Genomic DNA, 26,874 nt, shown 5'->3' with positions numbered 1-26,874 from the left:
GGACCTTTCCTCTCTCATTAGTAGCTGTAGTGATTGAGGAAAGAAAATCTATACAGTTACATATCGCAAAATTATTTTGGACAATATTATATCGATACTTTAACCGCAAGTATCGATTTGAAAAAAATATATTTTAAAAAATGAGTAAGTAGGCTGTACCTGCGCCAAAACGCTGGTATTTTTCATCCTATAGCTTGGCCTCAATCTTCTTTTTAAATAGCTAACCAAAATGGTTTCAACACTTTTATTTCCATGACTGATTAAAACTAATTTTCTCATGCTTTTTCTAGTCTCTCTTTAGCAGTGTCACGACTTCCGCCAAAGTCAGCTCCTCTCTTTGTTCGGGCTGCATTCGGCGGTCGATGTCACCGGCTTTCTAGCCATCACCGCTCCATTTTTCATGTATCCATTTGTTTTGTCTTGTTCCCTGCACACCTGGTTTTCATTCCCCAATTATCATATGTATTTATTCCTCTGTTCCCCATCATGTCTTTGTGTAGGATTGTTTTGTGTTACGCTGGTTTGTTCCGTGTTTATTGTTACTTTGTTAACTTTGTTAACTTTATTATAGTTGTGTCTATTTTGGCGCATTTACACTTTTGCCATTTTTGGTTGGAGGTTTTTGACGCAGTTGCGTCCTACTGTTATTTTCTCCTGCTAAATAAAGTGTGCGCCTGTTCACAACTCTCTGCTCTCCTGCACCTGACTTCACCACCAGCCGCGCCCAGCCATAACAAGCAGACATACCGTATCGTGAGCATGTTTGGAACATCAAATCGCAATAAAATTGCAGTATTGAATAGCGATACAAAAAGAATTGTGAGAATTGTGAGAATCTCAATACATATCGAATCAGCACTGAAGTATCGTGATAATATCGTGAGGTCCCCAGCAATTCTCAGCCTTAGTCACTGCAGGGATGGGGCTTGTGAAGATGTGTGTCTCTGTGTGAAGAGCTTCATTAAAGGTGACTAATTGTCTCAAGGGGGAACAGGGAGCTCCTTCCGCGTCAGGCCCAGTTTGGACGCGGGGTGCCTAGTCATTGCTATTTGGAACACAGCTGTATCCTGTTTTTACTTGCTTCTCTCATTTCAGTCCTGTTTGTCTTTGTTTTGGATGCTCTGCCCAGAGGAAGAAAGGTTCATTGTGGAATGTGGAATGTAATCTATGTCACTCAAGTCAAGTGTGTTAGATTTAGGGCAACATTGAACCTCAGGCGAGATCAATGGCTGACCTAACCTGACAAGGTTGTTGTGTTTTTCTCTCCGGTGAACAGGCGATACACACCAATCCAAGCTTCTATAACAAGCTGTCCTGTTTTCACTGCTGCATATCTCTTAGAGAGTCAGCTCTATATATTCCCAGGAACAATGCAGCTACACACAAAGCAGCTTCTTAGCAGCACAAGAGGAAGAAAAGTCCCTAATACAAAGCCCAGATTCCAGATGATTGAAATGGACTGTCAAGTTGAGCTGCCATATACCAACCACAGCAAATAGACCCATACAACTACAGTGGCAAGAAAAAGTATGTGAACCCTTTGGAATTACCTGGATTTCTGCATAAATTGGTCATAACATTTGATCTGATCTTCATCTAAGTCACAACAATAGACAAACAGTCTGCTTAAACTAATAACACACAAACAATTAGACGTGTTCATGTCTTTATTGAACACACCGTGTAAACATTCACAGTGCAGGGTGGAAAAAGTATGTGAACCCTTGGATTTAGAACTGGTTGACCCTCCTTTGGCAGCACTAACCTCAACCAAACGTTTTCTGTAGTTGCGGATCAGAGCTGCACATTGGTCTTTACAAAACTGTTTCAGTTCAGCAATATTCTTGGGATGTCTGGTGTGAACCGCTCTCAAGGTCATGCCACAGCTTCTCAAATCGGGTTTAGGTCAGGACTCTGACTGGGCCACTCAAGAAGGCGTATTTTCTTCTGTTGAAGCCATTCTTTTGTTGATTTACTTCTGTGTTTCCGGTCGTTGTCCTGTTGCATCACCCAACTTCTGTTGTGCTTCAATTGGCGGACAGAGAGCCTTACATTCTCCTGCAAAATGTCTTGATAAACTTGGGAATTAATTTTTCCGTCGATGATAGCAAGGTGTCCAGGCCGAGGCAGCAAAGCAGCCCCAAACCATGATGCATCCTCCACCATACTTTACAGCTGGGATGATGTTTTGATGTTGGCGTGCTGTGCCTTTTTTTTCTCTGCACATAGTGTTGTGTGTTCCTTCCAAACAACTCAACTGTAGTTTAATCTGTCCACAGAATATTTAGCCAGTAGCGCTGTGGAACATCCATGTGCTCTTTTGCGAACTTCAGACATGCAGCAATGTTTTTTTTGGACAGCAGTGGCTTCTTCCGTGCTGTCCTCCCGTCCAATAAACCATTCTTGTTTATTGTTTTATCTATTGTAGACTCGTCAACAGAGATGTTAGCATGTTCCAGAGATTTCTGTAAGTCTTTAGCTGACACTCAAAGATTCTTCTTAACCTCATTGAGGATTCTGCGCTGTGCTCTTGCAGTCATCTTTGCAGGACGACCACTCCTAGGGAGAGTAACAACAATGCTGAACTTTCTACATTTATAGACAATTGGTCTTACCGTGGACTGATGAACATCAAGGATTTCAGAGATACTTTTGTAACCCTTTCCAGCTTTATGCAAGTCAACAATTCTTCTGAGATCTCTATTGTTCGAGGCATGGTTCACATCAGGCAATGCTTCTTGTGAATAGAAAACTCCAATTCTGTGAGTGTTTTTTATAGGGCAGGGCAGCTCTAACCAACATCTCAAATCTCATCTCATTGATTGGACTCCAGTTAGCTTTTGGAGAATTCATTAGCCTAGGGGTTCCCATACTTTTTCCAGCCTACACTGTGAATGTTTAAATGATGTATTTATTGCCACTGTATAGCTCACCTCTCTGTCTCAGTGTTTGACCCCATCTCAGGTCAGTCTGTCAGCTGTAACCCCTCCACTTTCAACTTGGCTAACTTTTAGTGGTGGTAAGTGATAGTACCAAACCTCTGTCCCTCTAAAAGTCACAAGGATTTATAACACATGTTTAACCTGTTGATCTACACAGTCATTCTCTGGGCTGCTGTACATTCCTATGCACCAAGCTGCCTGGCCGTTCATATTGCCAGTGTGATAGTTAGCATGGTGAGGTTAGTTCCCACCCGGCTGGCCTGAGGGACTGACTCACTGGGAGACTGTTTGTGCTCCATGTCCATGTCTCTATATAAAGCCTGTGAGCACATCACCTAGTTAAGCCATTCATTATGGACTACAGCCCTTTTTTCTTTCCACTGATGTCTGTCTGCTAATTACTGTCCCAGCAGTTGCTGTGCTACTGCATTTCACTTCAATATCCCAGCCTGGACACTCTGACAGGACAGCCTGAACTGCTGCTTCAGCCTGGTCTCATAGACTAGATGTAACATAGTACATGTAAATCCGGGACACTCAAATTGTATGATATGTCACTTTTGCTATGGTTACATAAGACAAAGTTACTTAAGGCAAAAACAAAAGTAGGGTGGTTGGTCAGGATGGATGGGTAGACGTATAACGTGACCGAAGGTTGCGTGTTCGAATCTCCTCACGGACAACTTCAGCATTTAAGCTAATAAGCAACTTTGCAACTACTTAGCATGTTAGCTAGCCCTTCTCTTAACCGTAAACGTAACAATTTTGTCTAACTCCTAACCTTAACCCTAACCCCTAACCCTAACTCCTAGCCTGGCTAACGTTTGTGTTAGCTACCTAGCTAAAGTTAGCCACACCATATTGGAATTCGTAACATATCATAAGTTTTGCAAATGTGTAACATATTGTAAGAATTGCAATTTGTAACATATCGTACCCACTGCTATTCGTAACATATCATACGAATTGTAATTCGTAACATATTGTACGAAATGAATGATGGACATCCACAAATTAATGCATTCCATACGAAATGTAACATATCATACTAATTGAAGTGTACTGGATTTACCTTTGCTATGTTACGTCTACCCCTGAGTCCAGGTTGGCTCCTGATACAGTACAGCCTTGACACAATGACAGGGCGGCTCTGGACTGCTGCTGAGTAATCCTGGACACACTGATAGGACAGGCAGTCTGGCATTTATGCTGCTTAGTAAGCCTGGATACACTGACAGGGCAGGCAGCTTGGACTGTTGCTAATGTAGCCCCCACAGTTGCTGTGAGCTGAGTGAGCACTGTATTGGTTTGGAACAGCTTCTATTAATATGTAGACCTGAGCAATGGGTTGGATGGGGTTGGACATGGCAGTGGAATAGGTTAGATAGGGCAGTGGGTTGGACTGGGCAGTGGGTTAGATATGGCAGTGGGTTGGATAGGGCAGGGGGGACATGGGGTTGGATAGGGCAGTGGGGGCAGGGGGTTGGATAGGGCAGGGAGGACATGGGGTTGGATAGGGCAGTGGGGGATATGGGGTTGGATAGGGCAGTGGGAGCAGGGGGTTGGATAGGGCAGGGAGGACACGGGGTTGGATAGGGCAGTGGGGGATATGGGGTTGGATAGGGCAGGGGGGGCATGGGAGTTAGATAGGGCAGGGAGGACATGGGGTTGGATAGGGCAGTGGGGGCAGGGGGTTGGATAGGGCAGGGAGGACACGGGGTTGGATAGGGCAGTGGGGGATATGGGGTTGGATAGGGCAGTGGGGGCAGGGGGTTGGATAGGGCAGGGGGCATGGGGTTGGATAGGGCAGGGGGGATATGGGGTTGAATAGGGCAGGGAGGACATGGGGTTGGATAGGGCAGTGGGGGATATGGGGTTGGATAGGGCAGTGGGGGCAGGGGGTTGGATAGGGCAGGGAGGACATGGGGTTGGATAGGGCAGTGGGGGATATGGGGTTGGATAGGGCAGTGGGGGCAGGGGGTTGGATAGGGCAGGGGGGACATGGAGTTAGATAGGGCAGTGGGTGCAGTAGGTTGAATAGGGCAGGCAGGACATGGGGTTGGATAGGGCAGTGGGGGATATGGGGTTGGATAGGGCAGTGGGGATATGGGGTTGGATAGGGCAGTGGGGGCAGGGGGTTGGATAGGGCAGGGGGCATGGAGTTAGATAGGGCAGGGGGGCAGTAGGTTGAATAGGGCAGTGGGGGCAGGGGAGTTGGACTGGGCAGGGGGGACATGGGGTTGGATAGGGCAGTGGGGGCAGGGGGTTGGATAGGGCAGGGGGGCATGGAGTTAGATAGGGCAGGGGGGCAGTAGGTTGAATTGGGCAGTGGGGGCAGGGGGTTGGATAGGGCAGGGGGGACATGGTGTTGGATAGGGCTCGGAAAAATAGTCTCTGTTAGGGCTTTTTATCCTCCAGGATGCCCAAGTGACTGGTTCTGTGTTTAAACACTAAACAGACAGGCTGCACCATTGTTTCTCTCTTAGGTGGTAGCATGGTTATTACTGTCAATGTTTCTTAACACACAGTTTAACATTATAATCAGAGAACGATATAGGGGATGGAGAAATCAAAGGAATATGAAGGGATTAGAGGAAATTGGGAGATCACTGAGCTGCTATCAGGAGTACTGGTAAATTAAGTTTAGAAAAGGTTGTCTTGTGGAGTATTTTTTTAAATCAGTTAATGAGTGATCTAATGTTACTTGACTACTAATGTTGTGTCCATATCCCAGCCTAGAATGCTGAAAACAGCCTGACAACAGACATTGGCTTATGACAACAATGCCACTAGACACGCGTGACTAAATTATGTGGCTGTTTGAAAGCACAGAAAATGATGTCGCTCTTGACTTAGTCAACTGCTCGGTGTTGAAGCCACCTCATTGTTTGTGTAAGCCCGTGTCGTAGTCACCACACACACACCCCTCCGCCTGCTCTCCCTAGTAACAGCGGCCTCTCTCTGAGTGTCTCCTTCAGCACTGAGAGAGACAATGATTGGTCTGTATTTTTATATCTAATTGCTGGAAATGAGCAGAGTGAGTGCTTGAGTTTAAATTAACTCGCAGTTAAATTGAGAAAATCAGGACAGCAAGTAAAAACATTTTCTGTGTTTTTTAACTCCTTTATAATGGGTAACAGTTGGAAGTAAACTGGACTGTACAGTAAATAGGATAGACATTTTAAGAAATAATAAAATAGTAATACCTGGACAACTGAAGGTAGGTTATACAGAATCCTTCTAATGAAAAGGCCTAGATTTCCTCCTGGCTACCTGTCCAATAACAGGCCACCATCCAACTAGGGAAGAGGGCCTGTTGTTTGGCCCCTCCTCAGTGCTCAGTCCTGGGCTGTGTATGTGGCTGCAGCAGCTAAGCCAGTTGAGTCATGGTGTTTCTGTTCCTTGAGAAAAAGCTAAAGGCCCTTTCCTATGTCGCCCTTCCTCGTCTGTTCCCGTCTCTTATTATTTCCGCCCTGGCTCCGGAGGAGTCAGAGCTGGATTTCCTGAGAAAGGGGAGAGAGGGAGGGAGTGCCACAAAAAAGCATTTCACAAAGCAGGAAAACTGAAAAAGGATTTGGTTATCAAACTCCTGCAGCCCTGGCCCTACACCCTGTATTTGTGTTTGGTTTATTTTCCTTATTTTTTCTTTCATGCTCTTGGAAACAGAGTGGCGTTTGACTTTGGGTTGCCCTCTCTGATCTCCAGCAGCAGATAAACACCAGTGTTCTCTCAGATGACTTTCTCCTGCTTTTAGACACTGCTAGAACTTGTACTGAGGCATACTGGTTCTAACAATGAATAAGTGGCTAGCTAGCCTGATCTACCTCTTTGACTATTTAGTTGTATGCATGTTGTCAAGTGTCCATTATATAATGATGAAGAAATGTCTTGGTTTTTGTTTGTTGATGCAGGTGAGGATCTGTTAATTGAGCGGAGTGTCCGTAAAGGAATGATCAACCCTGGAGATGACAGGCAGACTATCCAACACAACGGTCCTACAGCCAACTTTGAGTATAACATCCGCGTGCGCTGTGACGAGAACTACTATGGCAACAAGTGCAACAAGCAGTGCCGGCCACGCAATGATGACTATGGCCACTACGTGTGTGACCAGTTTGGGAACAGAGGCTGTTTGGAGGGCTGGATGGGGCCTTACTGTACAGCTGGTGAGTAGGGGAGGAAGCTGACACAATCCATGTACAAGACACTTCTGAGTAAAAATACACACTTTGAAACTAATGTTTAGATATCGCTCTGATGATACTAGAAATTAATGGGTGAGTCCTTTTGTCTTTGTTTCACAGCTATCTGCAAGCAGGGCTGTAACCTGCTGCAAGGATTCTGCAATGCCCCAGGAGAATGCACGTGAGTCTGGGTTAACTTCATTCTTTGTACCATCGTGTCTATGTTAATAAGATACTGAAATATTACTCCCTTTTCAATTGAAATCCCTTTGACTGAGAATTGTGTCTGGGTGTATTGGCTGGTTAATGGGCAGTAGCTCTTTTTGTGTTCAATGAGGATGGTAATGATGACACGGGGGGTTGATCGCATACCAGAGCTCGACCCCCACATTCCCCCCTCCCTGTCCCCCCTCTCTATGGAACGTACAGTGTATTAGCCCCCCCTCCCCCACCAGTCTGATTCAGGAGCCATTGTTCTTTTTCCTGTCCCAGACCTGGCCTGTAGCTGTAGCCTGTTTTTCACACAGCGTTTCCTCCCCTCCTCCAGCGGTGTGTCAGGGCCCCTCTGCCCATTTCTACTCTGCAGCCCCATTCGCCTCTTCCTATCCTGGGCCTGTTTTGGCTGTCATACCCCTCATGGGAGTATGGACTCCATCCAGCAGCCTTAGTCACGTACATGTTATTCTGCACGGCTGAAACAACCAAGTATTCCATGTCAAATCCTCTTGCAAGACCACCTTCTTGTACAGCTCTCTGAGGTGCATTCTGTAACACACCTATGGATCTGTTCAATAGGGATAGCCGTGAGTGAGACGGGATAGATTTAGTTCTCATCTCATAAAATAATGAATTTTCATTGCCGTAAGACAAGAAAAGACTGGAATGTGCCTCGACATGTGATTTGAAGCTCAGGAGGAGGCTGTGTGTATCCCGACCGTGAACAAACAACACACCTTCTCCTGGAGTAACATTCCATGCCTGGTGCCTGCGGAGGAAAACAAAAAATGTGTTGGTGGTACAGTATCTGGTTTCCTTACACACAGAGCATTCACAACCTACCTCCCTCTTACAAAAAAAATGTAATCTAAAAATGGTTTTCGGACACATGTAACATTTCACATTTTAATGTCAACTAGGGCTGTCAAACAATTCAAAATGTAATTGAGTGTATCAAAGGATTTGTTGTGATCATTCACAATTTAATTTATCCATGTCAAAATCCTCCAAATTCATAATTGCTCAAATTGACCTGTAATTTTAGATTTTTTTATACAAAAAGCATTACAAGAATATTGCCGTTTTGATATTATGTGAACTCTAAATATTCACACTCTAAATAATATGGTTTCACAGCTCAACATGTGAAAACAGCAATTTCACATGTGAAAATGTGATTTCATGTGTTAAAATGCGATTTTCACATGTGAAACTGCAAAAACCTTTTTTTTTTTTTTTTTTTTTTAAGGGACCTCAATCTGCATGCAACAGAATGTTAATTTCCCAGAATCTTTCTGTAAATAATTCTTAGAGACAGAGAACGCGAAAGAGAGCGACATAGAAAGCTACTGTGGCTGCAGGTGATGTGCAGGCAGGTTGAGCCCCTGAGCCTGACTGTGATAGGGATCTGGAGCACAGGTTTGTGGCAACTTAATTGGGGAGGACGGTCTCGTGGTAATGGCTGCAGCGTTCCATTAGCTCTGACCCGGCATTTATTATGAGCCGTCCTCCCCTCATCAGCCTCCTGTGATCTGGAGGGTGTGGCTTCAAAGGGCTATTTCCACAGTGTGGGTCTGACAGAGTTGGGCCTGGCTGTGCTGGGCTGGGCCGGGGATATTTACAGTGTTGCTGGCTGGGCTGAAAGAGTCCTCCATTGTGGGGCTGTGGTGAGGTGTTTGTTTGGTAATGGTAATGCCACCTTGGCCTTGTGGCCACCTTGGTCTCTCCCAATTTCTACTGTGGACAGGGTCTCTCAATGCTGCTAATGCTGCTTATAAGGCTTTACACTTAACCTCAGCATGCTAACATAAAGTTTGTTATACAGTAGCACACCACTGTACACTTCAGTACTTTTATACCTGTACATTAGTAGACTACAATACAAAGTTGTACTGCACTGCGTGTTGTGTTTGACTGCAGTGCCGCTTACTAGCAAAAATGTTAGCACGCAGCACACAGCAGTACACTCACTCCAGTACAGTATATCAACTAGTAGTGTAGGGTTTGGTTGGCATCTATTTGCAGGAGAGTGGTCTTTAAATAACCCAGGGCGAGAAGTGACAGCACAGGTGGGGCAAGGTTACCGTTGGCCTTGGAATAACAGAGCGCAGCTATAAACCAACAGATTAGCTAACCGTTCGCCGGCTGCCTCCGCTCGCAACGCTGCCTGCCTAGGGGCTTCAGGAGGCCCCCACTCCTAGACTTCCTCTATCCCCGTCCCTGTCCCACACGCCATGGGAACAGGCTTGACCCCATCACTGCCCTGGAATGTCCCTGGTGCTCTGTTTAAAGATTAGGAGCCCCAGAAGGGAAGGGGTGTCACTGGTCACCATGATGAAGACGTTGTGTCTGTCTGGCTCCTGATCGAGATCACCTTGACCTTTACATGGACACAGGTCTGTCATGTGGTTGACGTATTGTAGAAGGCCTTGTCCTATTACATGAGTCCTGGCTTAATTATGAGCCATCTCTTCATGGGACTGATGTTTTTAAAGTATTTCACATACAGTATGACCACACAATGGGTCCATTCCCTATGTGTCTCTAATGGATGTCTCTGATATGTCTTGCAGGTGTAAATACGGTTGGCAGGGTCCGTTCTGTGACGACTGCCTGCCCTACCCAGGCTGTGTACATGGGACCTGCGTCAAGCCCTGGCTGTGCAGCTGTGAGAAGAACTGGGGAGGCCTGCTGTGTGACAAAGGTGAGACATTAGAGCAGACCAGACCTGGCCCACTGTACTATTAACACATCCTCTACAGCGACCTCTGACCTCCCTGTAGTGTCACACAACACAAGGTCACCTCTGAGTTCCCCTCTGCATCAGGTGGTCAACAGAGGTCACTTCAGAGTAACAAGACGGAGAGGTGGATGGAGAGGCTACATTTAGCAATGTGTAACAGTGTGCTTTCATGTCTGATCCTATGAAGTCGTGTGATGACAATTTATTTAATCTATAACATAGAATTTACCATCCTAATCCTTTGATGTGTTCATATGAGACCATTAAAGCGTGTAAATGTAATCATTCCTGTGTGATTCTCTCCAGATTTGAACTACTGTGGGACGAACAAGCCGTGTAAGAATGGAGGAAGGTGTGTTAACTCAGAGCCTGATGAATACAACTGTGCCTGTTCTGACAGCTACTCAGGCAAGAACTGTGAGATAGGTGAGTCAGTCAACAAATTCAATTCTGTTTGTGCCAATGAGCACGGTTACATGCACACAATAATACAATTATTGTGGATAGTCAGATTAATATAATAGTTCATTTAAAATGTTCACATGCTTTGCAAGAAGAACAATTTCTCTAATAATTCTGTTTTCATGGACACATCTGAAATCAGGCTACTGATGGGACTTTAGATAAATTGCAGAAAATCTCCAATAAAAATAAATATTCTACCACAGCGACCGAAACCTTTTTGATTCTGAGTTCGGACCAATAAAGTTTGTATGTGAATACTCTTTCTAAGATGCATACTTTCAGTTTTTCCGAACTCACTTCACTTGTAATAAGAGGGAGACTCGCTCGGATGGTGCTAGCACATGCAAAATCAAACACACAGCTGGAACGCTGATTAAGGTTTTCTAATCATTTGAAACATTGCTCTGATAACCTTGTGTTTTAATCGGCGTATGCTTACTTCGATTTTGACCTTACGCCGATCAAGATAAGCAGAGTGAGGTGTTTACATTACTATTTCCATACTCGGCCTACTGCCACAAGTGTTAGTGTGCATGTAAACGTACTCAATGTTTAATAGTTGATCGTTTGCTAGTGTATTTTGTGCTATTTATGTAATCCGTCACTCTGACACGTGGCACATTTCTCTCCCCATGTCTATCCTGTTATCTCCAGTGGAACACGCATGTGTGTCCAACCCCTGTGCCAACGGGGGCACCTGCCATGAGATCCCGTCTGGGTTTGAGTGCCACTGTCCTGCAGGCTGGTCAGGGCCCACCTGTGCTAAAGGTGAGTGAGTCACGATCTTGCCCCTCCCAAGGTGTGTGCCCACATGTTTTTACAAAGTTGAACCCTTACATCATTGTGTGTGTTCCAGACATGGACGAGTGTGCGTCTAACCCCTGTGCTCAGGGTGGGACCTGCATCGACATGGAGAACGGATTTGAGTGCCTCTGCCCCTCACAGTGGGCTGGGAAGACCTGCCAGATAGGTAAGCCTGGGAAGGAGAGGTAGCGGTGGTCTGTAGTTTATCATTCACACTAGAGAATTCTGAGGGCACAGTCTCTGCCTGGGAAACTGGAGCAAAGCATGTCCAAATGGCTAAAGATGAATATCTTGTCCTGGGGAGCATAACTTGAGACTATTTGCAAGCTAAATTAAATTGTGTTTGATTTGAAGTGAATGTGATGTGACTTGAAGTGTTATTGAATCTCGCCGTGTTTGATCATATGCCAGGAATCTCCGTGCTCGTCCAGTATCTGGTTGTTTGTGTCTCTCACCCTGTTGAGCCAGTCCTATTACTATGGTGTGGATACTAATTTAAAATGGGTGCATGCATGTCCATGGAGAAAGCTGGATATTATGTGCAACCTGAGCCAGGTTTCTTGAGTAAAACTATAAATAACACCTAGCCTGGCAACTGCTAACCTGGGGCCTGACAGTGGGTTATCTTTGGCTACAGACTGGGATAAAAGGGGTATGTACTCTAGTCTCCACCAAGAGCAGGGCCTCACCCCAACACCACTATTTAGCTCCCTGGAGTAGCAATGGGAAAGGAAACACTTTATAACCTGTAAACATGCTCTGGGAGGAACCCAAGCTCCAGGTCTTGTGTTACGTGGTCCGCTATTCTCAGTGCGCAGGTGGTTCCCCTTTCAGTGAGCGGGCGGTACCTGAGAGAGGGGTGTCGGGTGTCCGCAGCCCAACAGGTGCTCCTCACCTCTGGGGAAAAGCGGTTGTGTTCTGGTCTGTCCAGGGAGAGGTTGTTAGTGACCATTGCCTTGTGAACTGACCACTGGGAAAGCTCTGGACGTCAGAGAATAGATCCGTTCAGAAATAGGGTAGGCAAATGAAATAAAGGTTTAGGGTAGGAGGCAGAGCCAGCTAAATAGATGGCAAAAAAATGCTATTAAATTAAATTTAATTAAATAGAGTTGAGAAAGTTTTCTAAAGACTGGTTTAAGGTTAGAATTCTTATCAGGGGCTTTAGTTTATGTGTAGCCTTGCACTGTAGAGATCTGCTTGGTGGTGGGGCTTGGAGGCTGGTTCTTAGATCTCTCTCATCTCTCTGTTTTCACTCCGCAGACGCTAATGAGTGTATGGGGAACCCATGCCTCAATGCTTACTCTTGCAAAAACTTGATCGGTGGATATCACTGTGCCTGCTATCGAGGATGGGCCGGCCAGAACTGTGACATCAGTCAGTATCCGTTAATCATTTGCCTGCAGCTAGCTCTGACACTTACCTGGGCCACTGGCCTACTGTTCTGTTCCTATCGCAGGGTTTCTGCTTTATTATGGCCTACAAATACTTATCTAGATCCATGGATAGTGTTTTTACATTACTATGAGAAGCACATCCTGTAGGTATCGTTGACGGTTTTGTAGTTGACCTCGCTGGCTTTCACGGCATGCACTAACCAACAGCATCATGTCTTCCTGCACCTTGAGAAAAATCTTATTTTGAGTTTCTTTGAAGCATTAAGCATTAACCAAGTTGCACATTCTATGTTTTGTTTGTGTATCACATGCATGCCACACCTGCATGTTCCCCTGTCCTATCTGTAGACCTGTATTAGTAAGTTCTCCCTTTTACACTCTGCAGATGTCAACAGCTGCCGTGGACTGTGTCAGAATGGAGCGACTTGCAAGGTAGGAAATTGTATTCAATAAGGCAATCTAGCCATCATGTTTGATGCCCTCTTTTCATATTATATCTATGGTTAGCATTATTCTGGGTATAAGAGCCTGTGAGTGATAACTTTTTCCCTTACGCTTCGTACAGGAGGGGCGAAGACGCTACGCGTGTGCCTGCTCACCGGGGTTTGTGGGCCGGCACTGTGAGGTCCAGAGGAACAGCTGTGTCAGCGGCCCGTGTAGAAACGGGGGCATGTGCCACACCCTGCTGGACGGCTTCATGTGTGAGTGCCCACATGGGTACACTGGCACTACCTGTGAGGTGAGCTATGGTCCAGTCCAGACCTCTTGTCTTTTATACATAACAATTATCTATTTATCCATCCATTCATCCACTCATCTTTCCATCTGTCCATTCGTAGGTGCAGAGTAACCCGTGCAGCCCTAACCCGTGCCAGAACAAGGCCCAGTGCCACAGTCTGATGGAAGACTTCTACTGTGCCTGTCCTGATGACTATGAGGGCAAGACCTGCTCCGAGCTCAAGGACCACTGCAAGACCAATCCCTGTGAAGGTACAAACCAATCTATAAACCTATTGATGTCATCTCAACTGAAATAATTCAAACCCCTTTAAAGGTACTAACCAGGCAGTTATCTTTCTAGCCTAAACTGAAACCTGATCTTAAGCTGCTTAGTCCTCAGGTCAACCTCAAGATCAACCCTCATTTCAACCCAATCCTCTCAGGTCTATCTCACCAACAGTCTCTTGTTGTTCCTTCTGTTTTGATCTCAGTGATTGACAGTTGTACTGTCGCTGTGGCCACCAACGACACACAGGAAGGGGTGTGGTACATCTCGTCCAATGTGTGCGGCCCCCACGGACGCTGCATCAGCCAACCTGCTGGGAACTTCACCTGTTCCTGTGAACCGGGCTTCACTGGAACATACTGTCACGAGAGTGCGTAGACACACACACCATCATCATCACCACACATCATTGACTTTATCATCATAATCATCACAATCATCATACCATGAGTCTAAACATCCCATTCCTTACTGTAACACACCACTGATTTCATCAGTTTCATCATTGTCTTCCTCATCATCCCCATCCTCATTCATTCATTCCTCTCTCCCTCCCAGATGTAAACGACTGTGTGTCGTCTCCCTGTAAGAACGGAGGAACTTGCATCGACGGGATCAGCTCTTTCCAGTGCTTTTGCCCTGACGGCTGGGAGGGCACGCTGTGTGTCATGGGTATGTGTGTGTGTGTCCCTGGGTGGTTTTACTCTATCTCTCCATGGTGTGTGTGTTTCTCTAACTGATCCGTGGTGGTGGTGTTCCAGATGTGAATGAGTGCAGTAGGAACCCCTGTAAGAACGGAGGTCGCTGTGTGGACCTGGTCAATGACTTCTACTGTCAATGCCAGGACAACTGGAAGGGCAAGACCTGCCACTCACGTGAGAGCCAGTGTGACTCCAGTACCTGTAGTAATGGGGGGACGTGCTTTGACCACGGGGACACCTTCCGCTGTACCTGTCTGTCAGGGTGGGGCGGCAGCACCTGTAACACAGGTAAGAATCTATTATTGCTTGTTTTTAGCTATGTCATTCAAGGGAAAGTCCAATAGATCTCTGGTCCATATACGCTCCATAGGAGTAATGCTGTTGTTGTTCAAGAAACATGAATATAGGTTCTAAACTCATCCTATTTGATTTCTCTTGTCAGGCAAGAACAGCACGTGTGACTCTAACCCATGTGAGAACAGAGGGACCTGTGTCGGAGGGGGTGATGCCTACACCTGCATCTGCAAGGATGGCTGGGAGGGGCCCACATGTGCTCAGAGTAAAGCACAATTTACTGAATTATCTTCAGGTTATAATCATAAACTAAAACATATGTCTGATTTTTATTCTGTGTCATCCCCTCTCTTCACAGATACTAATGACTGCAACCCTACCCCCTGGTAAGTTGAACATATTGAAGAAACCAAAATACTTTTAATGTCTTATAAGGCTGTCCCATCTCTTCACAGACCCACATGCACCGATATCAGAGCATAATCTCTCAGTGTTCTGGTTTCAAAGCAGGAACAAATGACTCCCACACACCGCTCATCTCGCAAATTTAATTTAATGCTTAGAGATTTCCTGTTAAAGTTTGTTCTGTGGAGGTGTATGTGTGAAAGGGGAAGTGTGTGTATCCCTGACTCCTCTACAGAACAGGGCCTGACAGCTGGGTATTCCAGGGTCCATTGGATCAGAGGGGCTGAGTGGACAAAGACTCCCGCCACCACATTGACTGACAGGGGGATGAGCACAGTGGGTGGGGGGATGCCCCTCGTCCAATTCTTCATTACTTACCCCTGAGCATGGGGTGGTTTAGGCGGGGGGGTGGGGGGGGGGGTATGGGGTCATTTTGGGGTCATTTTGGGATTTGCATCTGAAGTTTGGACATTGATAAGGGATCAGCTTTAGTGACCACAGTCTCTGTCTCTAGTCTCCTACCTAAGGATTCTGCTGCTGGGATCTAGACCTGAGATTGTCAAGGCTTTTTTCTCTTTGTAGTCTGAGTCTTCAGCCTTTTGTATGCTGCTGCACGTGTGCCAATGGTATGGGCTGATGTATTGATGTGTGGTTCTGTTTCCTTCCTCCAGCTATAACAGTGGTGTCTGTGTGGATGGTGTAAACTGGTTCCGCTGTGAATGTGCCCCGGGATTCGCCGGACCAGACTGCCGGATCAGTGAGTCCCTGGGAACCAGAGGGGTGTGGTGGGGTCAGATTGGAGGGTTCAGGGGTGAAAGGTGACGGGGGAATTATGAGCTGATTGTTTGTGAGGGACAGATTAGGAAGCCTATCTTAACCTCCAGCCTCTCTTGTGAGGACAGGTCAGCTGTATTCTGCAAACAGGTCAGTTCAGTCTGACATTCTCAGACACAATCCTCTTTCCTTTTCCCCTTTTCAGAGAGGGTCTATTTTTCACTAGGGGATTCCAGACATGAGAACCAACCAGCCCCTACCTTGTTATGATGATATTATAGCTAGGTGCCTTGCAGTAGACTAGAGATATGTGTGTAGTAATGTTCTCGTTTCCCCATCAGACATAGATGAGTGCCAGACGTCTCCCTGTGCCTATGGTTCTACCTGTGTAGATGAGATCAACAGCTTCCGCTGTGTGTGTCCCCTGGGCTGGGCTGGGCCTCGTTGCCAAGAGTGTGAGTACACTGCAGCTATAGAGGAAATACCTTTATTACTGTATCCATGGAGTAGGGGAACTTTCTTCCATTGAACCCATGTGTGGTAGGAAGAGTTTCTAAGGGCTGAGCCTGATATTGCCTTAGTCCTAAACCTGCTCCTCTCTCTCCCCTCTGCAGTCATAGGGATCGGGAAGGCCTGTCGTTACTCCGGCCTGCAGTTCCCTCATGGCAGTCGATGGGAGGAGGAGTGTAATACCTGCCAGTGTGTCAACGGCAGTGTGCGCTGTTCTAAGGTGAGACTTGCATGGTTTTGTTACTCACAGTGAAGGTGTGTGTGTGAGCTGCCTTTCCGACCTCTGTGTGTGTGTATGTGTGTGTGTATAGGTGCAGTGTGGCCGACGGCCCTGTCTGCTCCATAGAGTTGCTTCCGGTCCAGACAGCATCGCCCCCTGTCCTAGAGGACAGGAGTGTGTAGAGCACAAATTCCTCACCTGCTTCACCCCGCCATGCCACCAGTGGGGTGTGTGTTCTACCCCTGACCCCCCACCGCCCCTCCACACTCAGTGTGAACCCAACTGTGGTTACTTGGACAACAGCTGTGCCCGATTCACACTCATCTTCAATAGAGACCAAGTTCCACAGGTGAGTGCACGACATCATTACCTGACTAACATTAAATAAGATATTTAATCAAAAAAATATACGATTCTATTTGCATATTTGATTATTGACTTAGTTTTACTAGACCTGAATCTCCGACCACATCCTCTGCCAGAGAATTAGAGTGTGTGTGTGTGTGTGTGTGTGTGTGTGTGTGTGTGTGTGTGTGTGTGTGTGTGTGTGTGTGTGTGTGTGTGTGTGTGTGTGTGTGTGTGTGTGTGTGTGTGTGTGTGTGTGTGTGTGCTGATCAAAGGGTACCATTGTGGAGAACATCTGTTCGGAGCTGAGGTACCTTCCCATCACCCAGACCCTGGCTAAGGAACGTACGCTCCTCATTCTCTGTGACCTGTCCTACTCCAACAGTGACGCCGTGGAGGTTGCCATGGTGAGTGCCTCACACCAACCCCCCCCACCACTCCGACCTCACCTCAGCCCCCCACCTCAAGACTATGAGCTGTTGGCATCTGCCAATGATCCCCTCTTACCTCCTCCTCACCTCTAACTGTCACCCGCCAGAACAGGCACTCTCTCCTCTCTTTCAGTTAGCCACGAGGGCCTCGCCCCATTTTGTTCTCTCTTTCACTTTATTAATCACATACTTAATTTGTCATTATAAATGGGTTCCAGAGTATACTTGTAAAATTGGAAGCTTTTCTTTTCCTCTTTGTAAGTGTGGAGAGCCTTTTGAAGTACGACGCCCTTCGCCTGAACATCTGGATGGCATTTAGCTTTACTTTGGAACACCTTACTCTGTTTCTTTCTCTCTCGGACTGGCGTGGCCACCCAGGCTCTCCTCTCCAGTAAGACACAGGAAATCAGGCGCTACAGGGCACTAAGCCCTTAATGGAGGGTGTTGTGTCTGATGTCCTCATAGCTTAGTACTGAGTTTAATAATTAAACTCCATAGACCCTCTAAAGGCTTACAGTGATGTTAGTTGTGCTTTGTTAGACCATTATGGAATAGTCTTAACTCAACATGATCGTGAAGTCGTATTATTTCAACCTAATATGAGTCTTGTGTTCTGGATCTGAGTTTGGCAGAGTAGTCCCATCCAGCTGACTCTATGTATCTGTATCAGTACAGACCCAGAAACGGTGTGTTCTCAGTAAGAGGCCACAAATCAAATCAAAGTTTATTTGTCACGTGCGCCGAATACAACAGGTGTAGACCTTACAGTGAAATGCTTACTTACAGGCTTTAACCAATAGTGCAAAAAAAGTATTAGGTGAACAATAGGTAAGTAAAGAAATAAAACAACAGTAGAAAGACAGTGAAAAATAACAGTAGCGAGGGTATATACAGACACCGGTTAGTCAGGCTGATTGAGGTAGTGTGTACATGTACAGTAGATATGGTTAAAGTGACAATGCATATATGATAAACAGAGAGTAGCAGCAGCGTAAAAGAGGGATTGGGGGGGCGGGGCACACAATGCAAATAGTCCGGGTAGCCATTTGATTACCTGTTCAGGAGTCTTATGGCTTAGGGGTAAAAACTGTTGAGAAGCCTTTTTGTCCTAGACTTGGCACTCCGGTACCGCTTGCCATGTGGTAGTAGAGAGAACAGTCTATGACTGGGGTGGCTGGGGTCTTTGACAATTTTTAGGGCCTTCCTCTGACACCGCCTGGTGTAGAGGTCCTGGATGGCAGGCAGCTTAGCCCCAGTAATGTACTGGACCGTAGGCACTACCCTCTGTAGTGCCTTGCGGTCAGAGGCCGAGCAATTGCCGTACCAGGCAGTGATGCAACCAGTCAGGATGCTATTGATGTTGCAGCTGTAGAACCTTTTGAGGATCTCAGGACCCATGCCAAATCTTTTTAGTTTCCTGAGGGGGAATAGGTTTTGTCGTGTCCTCTTCACGACTGTCTTGGTGTGTTTGGACCATTCTAGTTTGTTGTTGATGTGGACACCAAGGAACTTGAAGCTCTCAACCTGCTCCACTACAGCCCCGTCGATGGGAATGGGGACGTGCTCTGTCCTCGTGGTTATGTTGGGGGCGTGCCCTGTTCTCTTGGTTACGTTGAGGGATAGGTTGTTATCTTCTTATGGATGGTGGCAGTATTGAGTAGCTTGGATGACTGACGTGCCCAGAGTAAACTGCCTGCTACTCACGCCCAGAAACTAAGATATGCATATCATTAGTAGATTTGGATAGAAAACACACTTCCAAATGGAAGTTTTCGGATTTTCGAGGAGTTTGTATTTGTATTACAGCGAAAGCATAACATTAGATTATGTTAGGACAGCGCAGCGCCTAAACAAGAAAAACCACACAGCCATTTTCCAAGCAAGGAGAGGCGTCACAAAAACCAGAAATACAGCAAAAATTAATCACTAACCTTTGATGATCTCCATCAGATGACACTCCCAGGACTCAATGTTACACAATACATGTATGTTTTGTTCGATAAAGTTATTATTTATATCCATAAACCCGATTTGACATTGGCACGTGATGTTCAGAAAATGTATTGCCTCCAAAACAACTGGTGAATGAGCACATCAATTTACAAATACTCATAAACGTTAATAAAATTTACAACAGTTATTGAAAGAGTTATAGATACACTTCTCCTTAATGCAACCGCTGTGTCAGATTTCAAAATAGCTTTACGGCGAAAGCACATTGTTCAATATTCTGAGTACAGAGCTCAGCCATCAAAGCAAGCTATACAGTTACCCACCAAGTTCTGGAGTCAACTAAACTCAGAAATAGTATTATAAATCTTCACTTACCTTTGCTGATCTTGGTCGGAATGCACTCCCAGGACTCCCACTTCCACAAGAAATGTTTGTTTTGTTCGATAAACTCCATATTTATGTCCAAATACCTCCGTTTTGTTTGCACGTTCAGATCAATAATCCAAAGGCATAATGCGTGAGCGCAAAACCCGAGACAAAAAGTCAAATAGTTCCATTACCGTTTGTAGAAACATGTCAAACAATGTTTACAATCAATCCTTAGGGTCTTTTTAACATAAATCTTCGATAATATTCCAACCGGAAAATAGCGTATTCATTACAGAGGAAAAAGAAGGAACGGCGTGCCTGTGTGCCTGCGCAGTAAACAACTCGTTGGTCTCAGGCTTGAGACAGCTCTTATTCTCTTCCCAGTAACAGTAGAAGCATGAAACAAGGTTCTAAAGACTGTTGACATCTAGTGGAAGCCTTAGGAAGTGCAAAATGACCCCACAGACACTGTAGTTTGGAAAGGCTATAAGTTGAAAAACTACAAACCACTTCCTGGTTGGACTATTTCTCAGGTTTTTGCCTGCCATATGAGTTCTGTTATATTCACAGACATCATTCAAACAGTTTTAGAAACTTCAGAGTGTTTCCTATCCAAATATACTAATAATATGCATATCCTACCTTCTGGGCCCGAGTAGCAGGCAGTTTAATGTGGGCATGTTATTCATCTGAATTTCCGAATACTGCCCCCTGTCACCAAGAAGTTAAGGAGAAGTGTGTCTATAATCCTATGCATAACACTTGTATTTTCATCAACATTTATGATGAGTATTTCTGTAAATTGATGTGGCTCTCTGCAAAATCACCGGATGTTTTGGAGGCAAAACATTACTGAACATAACGCGCCAATGTAAACCGAGATTTTTGGATATAAATATGAACTTTATCGAACAAAACATACATGTATTGTGTAACATGAAGTCATATGAGTGTCACCTGATGAAGATCATCAAAGGTTAGTGATTCATTTTATCTCTATTTCTGCTTTTTGTGACTCCTCTCTTTGGCTGGAAAATGGCTGTGTTTTTTTGTGTATAGGCGCTGACCTAACATAATCATATGGTTTGCTTTCGCCGTAAAGCCTTTTTGAAATCAGACACTGTGGCTGGATTAACCTCTATGGGCTAGGTGGGACGCAGGCGTCCCCCCGTGGTGCACTCCATCAACAGCAGGTGCATTTCAAGAGCGGCAAATTTGAATCCAAATAAATGTCAAAATTCAAATTTTTCAAACATACAACTATTTTACACCTTTTGAAAGATAAACATCTCCTTAATCTAACCACGTTTTACGATTTCAAAAAGGTTTTACGGCGAAAGCATAAATTTAGAGTATGTTAGGACAGTACATTTACAAGAGTTGTGTGTAATGTTTTGTCAATTCAAAGACAGGGTCACCAAAACCATAAAACCAGATAAAATGATGCACTAACCTTTTACAAACTCCATCAGATGACACTCCTAGGACATTATGTTAGACAATGCATGCATTTTTAGTTCTATCAAGTTCATATTTATATCCAAAAACAGCGTTTTACTATGGCATTGATGTTGAGGAAATCGTTTCCCTCCAATAACCGGCAGTCAAGTCAGCATCACAAATTAAATAATTAAAATTAGAAAACATTGGTAAAATATTATATTGTCATTTAAAGAATTATAGATTTACATCTCTTGAACGCAATCAACTTGCCAGATTTAAAAATAACCTTACTGGGAAATCACACTTTGCAATAATCTGAGCACTGCGCCCAGAAAAATACGCGTTGCGATACAGACTAGTCGTCATGTTGGGGAGATCTAAAATCGAAAATACTATGTAAATAATCCATTACCTTTGATTCTCTTCATCAGATGTCACTTCCAGGTATCACAGGTCCATAACGAATGTAGTTTTGTTCAAAAAAGCTCATCATTTATGTCCAAAAATCTCCGTCTTGTTAGCACATGATCTAAGCCCGCCGGACTTCACTTCATGAACGAGGGGAAAAAATATATTTACGTTCGTTCAAACATGTCAAACGTTGTATAGCATAAATCATTAGGGCCTTTTTTAACCAGAACATGAATAATATTCAAGGTGGACGAATGCATACTCTTTTATAACGTATTGGAACGAGGGTACCCAACATGAACTCGCGCGCCAGGTGTCTAATGGGCCATCATCGTTCCATGGCTCTTGTTCGGTCAGATCTCCCTCCAGAAGACTCAAAACACTTTGTAAAGGCTGGTGACATCTAGTGGAAGCAATAGGAAGTGCCAAAATATTCCTCAGCCCCTGTGTTTTTCAATGGCATAGGTTTAAAGGTAATACAACACATCAGGTATCCACTTCCTGTCAGAAAATGTCTCAGGGTTTTGCCTGCCAAATGAGTTCTGTTATACTCACAGACACCATTCAAACAGTTTTAGAAACTTTAGAGTGTTTTCTATCCATATATAATAAGTATATGCATATTCTAGTTACTGGGTAGGATTAGTAACCAGATTAAATCGGGTACATTTTTTTTATCCAGCCGTGCATATACTGCCCCCTAGCCCTAACAGGTTAACAAGAAGTAAAGCTTTAAAATAGTGTATAATACTTGTATGTTTGAGGAATTTTAATTATGAGATTTTTGTTGTTTTGAATTTGGCGCCCTGCACTTTCACTGGCTGTTGTCATATCAATCCCGCTAACGGGATTCAAGCCATAAGACGTTATTCTGGCACCACCCGGCCAGGTCTCTGACCTCCTCCCTATAGGCTGTCTCATCGTTGTCGGTGATCAGGCCTACCACTGTTGTGTCGTCTGCAAACTTAATGATGGTGTTGGAGTCGTGCCTGGCCATGCAGTCGTGGGTAAACAGGGAGTACAGGAGGGGTTTGAGCACGCACCCCTGGGCAGCTCCAGTGTTGAGGATCAGCGTGGCAGATGTTTTGCTACCTACCCTCATAACCTGGGGCGGCCCGTCAGGAAGTCCAGGATCCAGTTGCAGAGGGAGGTGTTTAGTCCCAGGATCCTTAGCTTAATGATGAGCTTTGAGGGTACTATGGTGTTGAACGCTGAGCTGTAGTCAATGAATAGCATTCTCACATAAGTGTTCCTTTTGTCCAGGTGGGAAAGGGCAGTGTGGAGTGCAATAGAGATTGCATTATCTGTGGATCTGTTAGGGCGGTATGCAAATTGGAGTGGGTCGAGGGTTTCTGGGATAATGGTGTTGATGTGAGCCATTACCAGCCTTTCAAGCACTTCATGGCTATGGACGTGAGTGCTACGAGTCTGTAGTCATTTAGGCAGGTTGCCTTTGTGTTCTTGGGCACAGGGACTATGGTGGTCTGCTTGAAACATGTTGGTATTACAGACTCAATCAGGGACATGTTGAAAATGTCAGTGAAGACACCTGCCAATTGGTCAGCACATGCTCGGAGCACACGTCCTTGAAATCCATCTGGCCCCGCAGCCTTATGTATGTTGACCTGTTTAAAGGTCTTACTCACGTCGGCTACGGAGAGCGTGATCACACAGTCATCCGGAAAAGCTGATGCTCTCATGCATGCCTCAGTGTTGCTTGCCTCGAAGCGAGCATAGAAGTGATTTAGCTCGTCTGGTAGGCTCGTGTCACTGGGCAGCTCGCGGCTGTGCTTCCCTTTGTAGTCTAATAGTTTGCAAGCCCTGCCACATAAGATGAGCATGGGAGCCGGTGTAGTATGATTCAATCTTAGCGCTGTATTGATGCTTTGCCTGTTTGATGGTTCGTCGCAGGGCATAGCAGGACTTCTTGTAAGCTTCCGGGTTAGAGTCCCGCACCTTGAAAGCGGCAGCTCTACCCTTTAGCTCAGTGCGAATGTTGCCTGTAATCCATGGCTTCTGGTTGGGGTATGTATGTACAGTCACTGTGGGGACGACGTCCTCGATGCACTTATTGATGAAGCCAGTGACTGATGTGTACTCCTCAATGCCATCGGAAGAATCCTTGAACATGTTCCAGTCTGTGATAGCAAAACAGTCTTGTAGTTTAGCATCTGCTTCATCTGACCACTTTTTTATAGCCCGTGTCACTGGTGCTTCCTGCTTTAATCTTTGCTTGTAAGCATGAATCAGGAGGATAGAGTTGTGGTTGGATTTACCAAATGGAGGGCGAGGGAGAGCTTTGTACGCATCTCTGTGTGTTGAGTACAGGTGATCTAGAATTATTTTCCCTCTGGTTGCACATTTAACATGTTGATAGAAATTTGGTAGAACTGATTTAAGTTTCCCAGCATTAAAGTATCCGGCCACTAGGAGCGCCGCCTTTGGGTGAGTGGTTTCCTGTTTGCTTATTTTCTTATACAGCTGACGGAGTGCGGTCTTTACGTCCAGCATCTGTCTGTGGTGGTAAATAAACAGCCACGAAAAACTATAGCTGAAAACTCTAGGCAAGTAGTGTGGACTGCAATTTATCACAATATACTCTACTTCAGGCGAGCAAAATCTCGAGACTTCCTTAGATTTCGTGCACCAGCTGTTGTTACAAATATGCACAGACCGCCCCCCCTCGTCTTACCGGAGTGTGCTGTTCTATCTTGCCTGTGCAGCGTATATCCCGCTAGCTGAATATCCATGTCGTCATTCAGCCACGATTCCGTGAAACATAATATATTACAGTTTTTGATGTCCTGTTGGTAGGATATTCGTGATCGTACCTCGTCTAATTTATTGTCCAATGATTGCACGTTGGCGAGTAGTATTGATGGTAACGGCAGCTTTCCCACCCGCCTTCTGCGGGTCCTCACGAGGCATCCGGCTCTTTGTCCTCTGTACCTGCGTCGCTTCCTCTTGCAAATAACGGGAATGTTGGCCCTGTCGGGTGTACAACAAGTCCTGCTTGTTGTAGAAAAAAATCTTAGTCTAATCCGAGGTGAGTGATCGCTGTCCTGATATCCAGAAGCTCTTTTTTGCTGTAAGATACGGTTGCAGAAACATTATGTACAAAATAAGTTACAAATAACGCGAAAAAAAACAGAATAGCACAATTGGTTGGGGGCCCGTAAAACTGCTGCCATTTCTTCCGGCGCCATTTTGGTTTAGTCCTCTCTGAAGCCTAGAGGCTGTTAGATGTCAGAATGGGGTGAGGGGCTCTGTGTCACAGTGTGTGTGTGTTTGAATGAGCAGCTGCTTTCCCAGAGAGAAGAAAGAGGAGTCTTGCTGACTGACTCACTCTTATCATTCTTCACACTGACTGGCTAGCTGGGAGCCACAGCTGGCCTGTTCTCCATTGTTCATCCTAATTAAAGTGCACAGCATCCAGCTAATCTCCCTCTGCTCCCCCTGGACTCTCTGGTCCACTTATTAGGCAATTAACTAGACCTGCTTTGTGCTCTACAGGGGCGTATGTGAGAAGTTAGGACTAGGAGTGAATCTCTCTCACCTATTGTGTTGACTCACCATTTCTCCTACTCTCTCCCTCTCCTCCAGTCTTATGATCAGGATGGTCAGGAGCGGGATGGAAACCGTGATCAGATTCAGGAGGCTGCCAGTGCCATCATCGGTGCCCTGTCCAAACGACACAACAGCACCGTCATGCTGGCCGTGGTGGAGGTCAAAGTGGAGACGCAGGTCATGCCCCAGTCTGTGGGTGAGTGACTGGACTCGACTTGGTTTAACTTTTGCATGTTTTTATACTGTGCTTCGATTAGGTAGCATTACAGTACATGATAGTAAAGTATAATTTTATGGTCTTTCTGTCTCCAGACCACCTGGTGCCAGTGCTGTGCGTGGTGTTCAGTGTGCTGTGGATCTTCTGCATCGTGGTGTGTGTGTGGTGGACCCGTAAGAGGAAAAAAGAGCGTGAGAGAGAGTCTGCAGTGGAGGACAGCACTGTCAATAACCTTCTGGAGCCGCTGAGGGTCATCTTGCCACAGCACAAAGACAACCTAGACAAAGACATTCAGTACGAATGCAAGAAACTCATGAGCCCTCCAGACCGGACGTGTGATGGGGCTGAGGGAGAGGAGGAAGAGGACGGAGAGGAGGAGCTGAGGAGGGGAGGGATGGAGCTAGACAAGTGCTCCACACAAAAGTGCTCATTGGCAGGAGTGCAGGACAGAGTGATGGGCAAAGGGGGGGTGATCTGTACGATGCGTAGCGCCCCTGTTAAAACCCACCACCGGACAGTGTACAGTCCCAAAGACAACCGGTGTAAAAACCTCAGCGCTGCCAGCTTCAGTGAGGATGTCAAAGATCATTATGTATGAGCACGGCTAGAGGTGGGACTTCTCAAACTAAAGATGATGTCTCTATCTAATAGAAAAAGACTAGCACCAATAGTAAAGATTTAAGACGTTTTACATTTCATTTGACTTTATTCTCTGTCTGCAACATGGAGCCTTCTTATTTACTTAAAACATTGCAAATTAACATTTCAGTTAATTTCAGTTACTTTCTTTTTTTGGTTTACAAATTGTTGCTCCCTTTAAAGGAGAGCCCTTTTTTTCCACATCGTGTCACTGAGAAGATTGTGTATCATGTGACTTTGGCGAGAGCACTGCCATTGGAGGCAGGCGCTGCACTACTACATTACTACTAGTGCATTTAGTCCTTATATGCCTTAACCCACACTGTGGGCATTTATTTACTTTGTTCTCTTGGTATAATAATGTCATTTGTATAAGTAAAATTATGTAAAAGGTTATATATATATATATATATATATATATATATATATATATATATATATATATATATATATATAACATACATACTACCGGTTAAAAGTTTTAGAACACCTACTCATTCAAGGGTTTTTCTTTATTTTTACTATTTTCTACATTGTAGAATAATAGTGATGACATCAAAACTATGAAATAACACATATGGAATCATGTAGTAACCAAAAAAGTGTTAAACAAATCAAAATATATTTTATATTTGAAATTCTTCAAATAGCCACCCTTTGCCTTGATGACAGCTTTGCACACACTTGGCATTCTCTCAACCAGCTTCATGAGGTAGTCACCTGGAATGCATTTCAATTAACAGGTGTGCCTTCTTAAAAGTTAATTTGTGGAATTGAATGCGTTTGAGCCAATCAGTTGTGTTGTGACAAGGTAGGGGTGGTATACATAAGATAGCCCTAT

General features: G+C 45.1%; 1 protein-coding gene across 2 annotated transcripts in view; it reads left to right on the top strand.

The window, feature by feature from the left end:
* The window catches only part of LOC106610964 (protein jagged-2), a 37,185-nt gene extending 10,741 nt beyond the window's left edge, over positions 1-26,444 (top strand). Inside the window, exons 4-25 of one of the 2 annotated variants that reach the window (XM_014210709.2) lie at positions 6,854-7,108; positions 7,247-7,307; positions 9,916-10,046; positions 10,392-10,511; positions 11,205-11,318; positions 11,407-11,520; positions 12,615-12,728; positions 13,134-13,180; positions 13,314-13,487; positions 13,588-13,738; positions 13,960-14,124; positions 14,313-14,426; positions 14,516-14,743; positions 14,898-15,014; positions 15,108-15,135; positions 15,826-15,911; positions 16,270-16,383; positions 16,543-16,658; positions 16,750-17,007; positions 17,279-17,410; positions 25,214-25,373; positions 25,490-26,444. In XM_014210709.2, coding sequence (XP_014066184.1) covers positions 6,854-7,108; positions 7,247-7,307; positions 9,916-10,046; positions 10,392-10,511; positions 11,205-11,318; positions 11,407-11,520; positions 12,615-12,728; positions 13,134-13,180; positions 13,314-13,487; positions 13,588-13,738; positions 13,960-14,124; positions 14,313-14,426; positions 14,516-14,743; positions 14,898-15,014; positions 15,108-15,135; positions 15,826-15,911; positions 16,270-16,383; positions 16,543-16,658; positions 16,750-17,007; positions 17,279-17,410; positions 25,214-25,373; positions 25,490-25,992 — 3,302 coding nt within the window. In that variant the 3' untranslated portion in view covers positions 25,993-26,444. The remainder of the gene's footprint in view (positions 1-6,853; positions 7,109-7,246; positions 7,308-9,915; positions 10,047-10,391; positions 10,512-11,204; positions 11,319-11,406; positions 11,521-12,614; positions 12,729-13,133; positions 13,181-13,313; positions 13,488-13,587; positions 13,739-13,959; positions 14,125-14,312; positions 14,427-14,515; positions 14,744-14,897; positions 15,015-15,107; positions 15,136-15,825; positions 15,912-16,269; positions 16,384-16,542; positions 16,659-16,749; positions 17,008-17,278; positions 17,411-25,213; positions 25,374-25,489) is intronic. The other variant, XM_014210710.2, reaches the window with a different exon arrangement.
* The last annotated feature ends 430 nt before the right edge of the window (positions 26,445-26,874 follow it).

This window comes from Salmo salar, chromosome ssa09 (assembly GCF_905237065.1).
Source record: "Salmo salar chromosome ssa09, Ssal_v3.1, whole genome shotgun sequence".
Taxonomy (NCBI): domain Eukaryota; kingdom Metazoa; phylum Chordata; class Actinopteri; order Salmoniformes; family Salmonidae; genus Salmo; species Salmo salar.
This window is presented reverse-complemented; position numbering and strand designations above follow the sequence as displayed.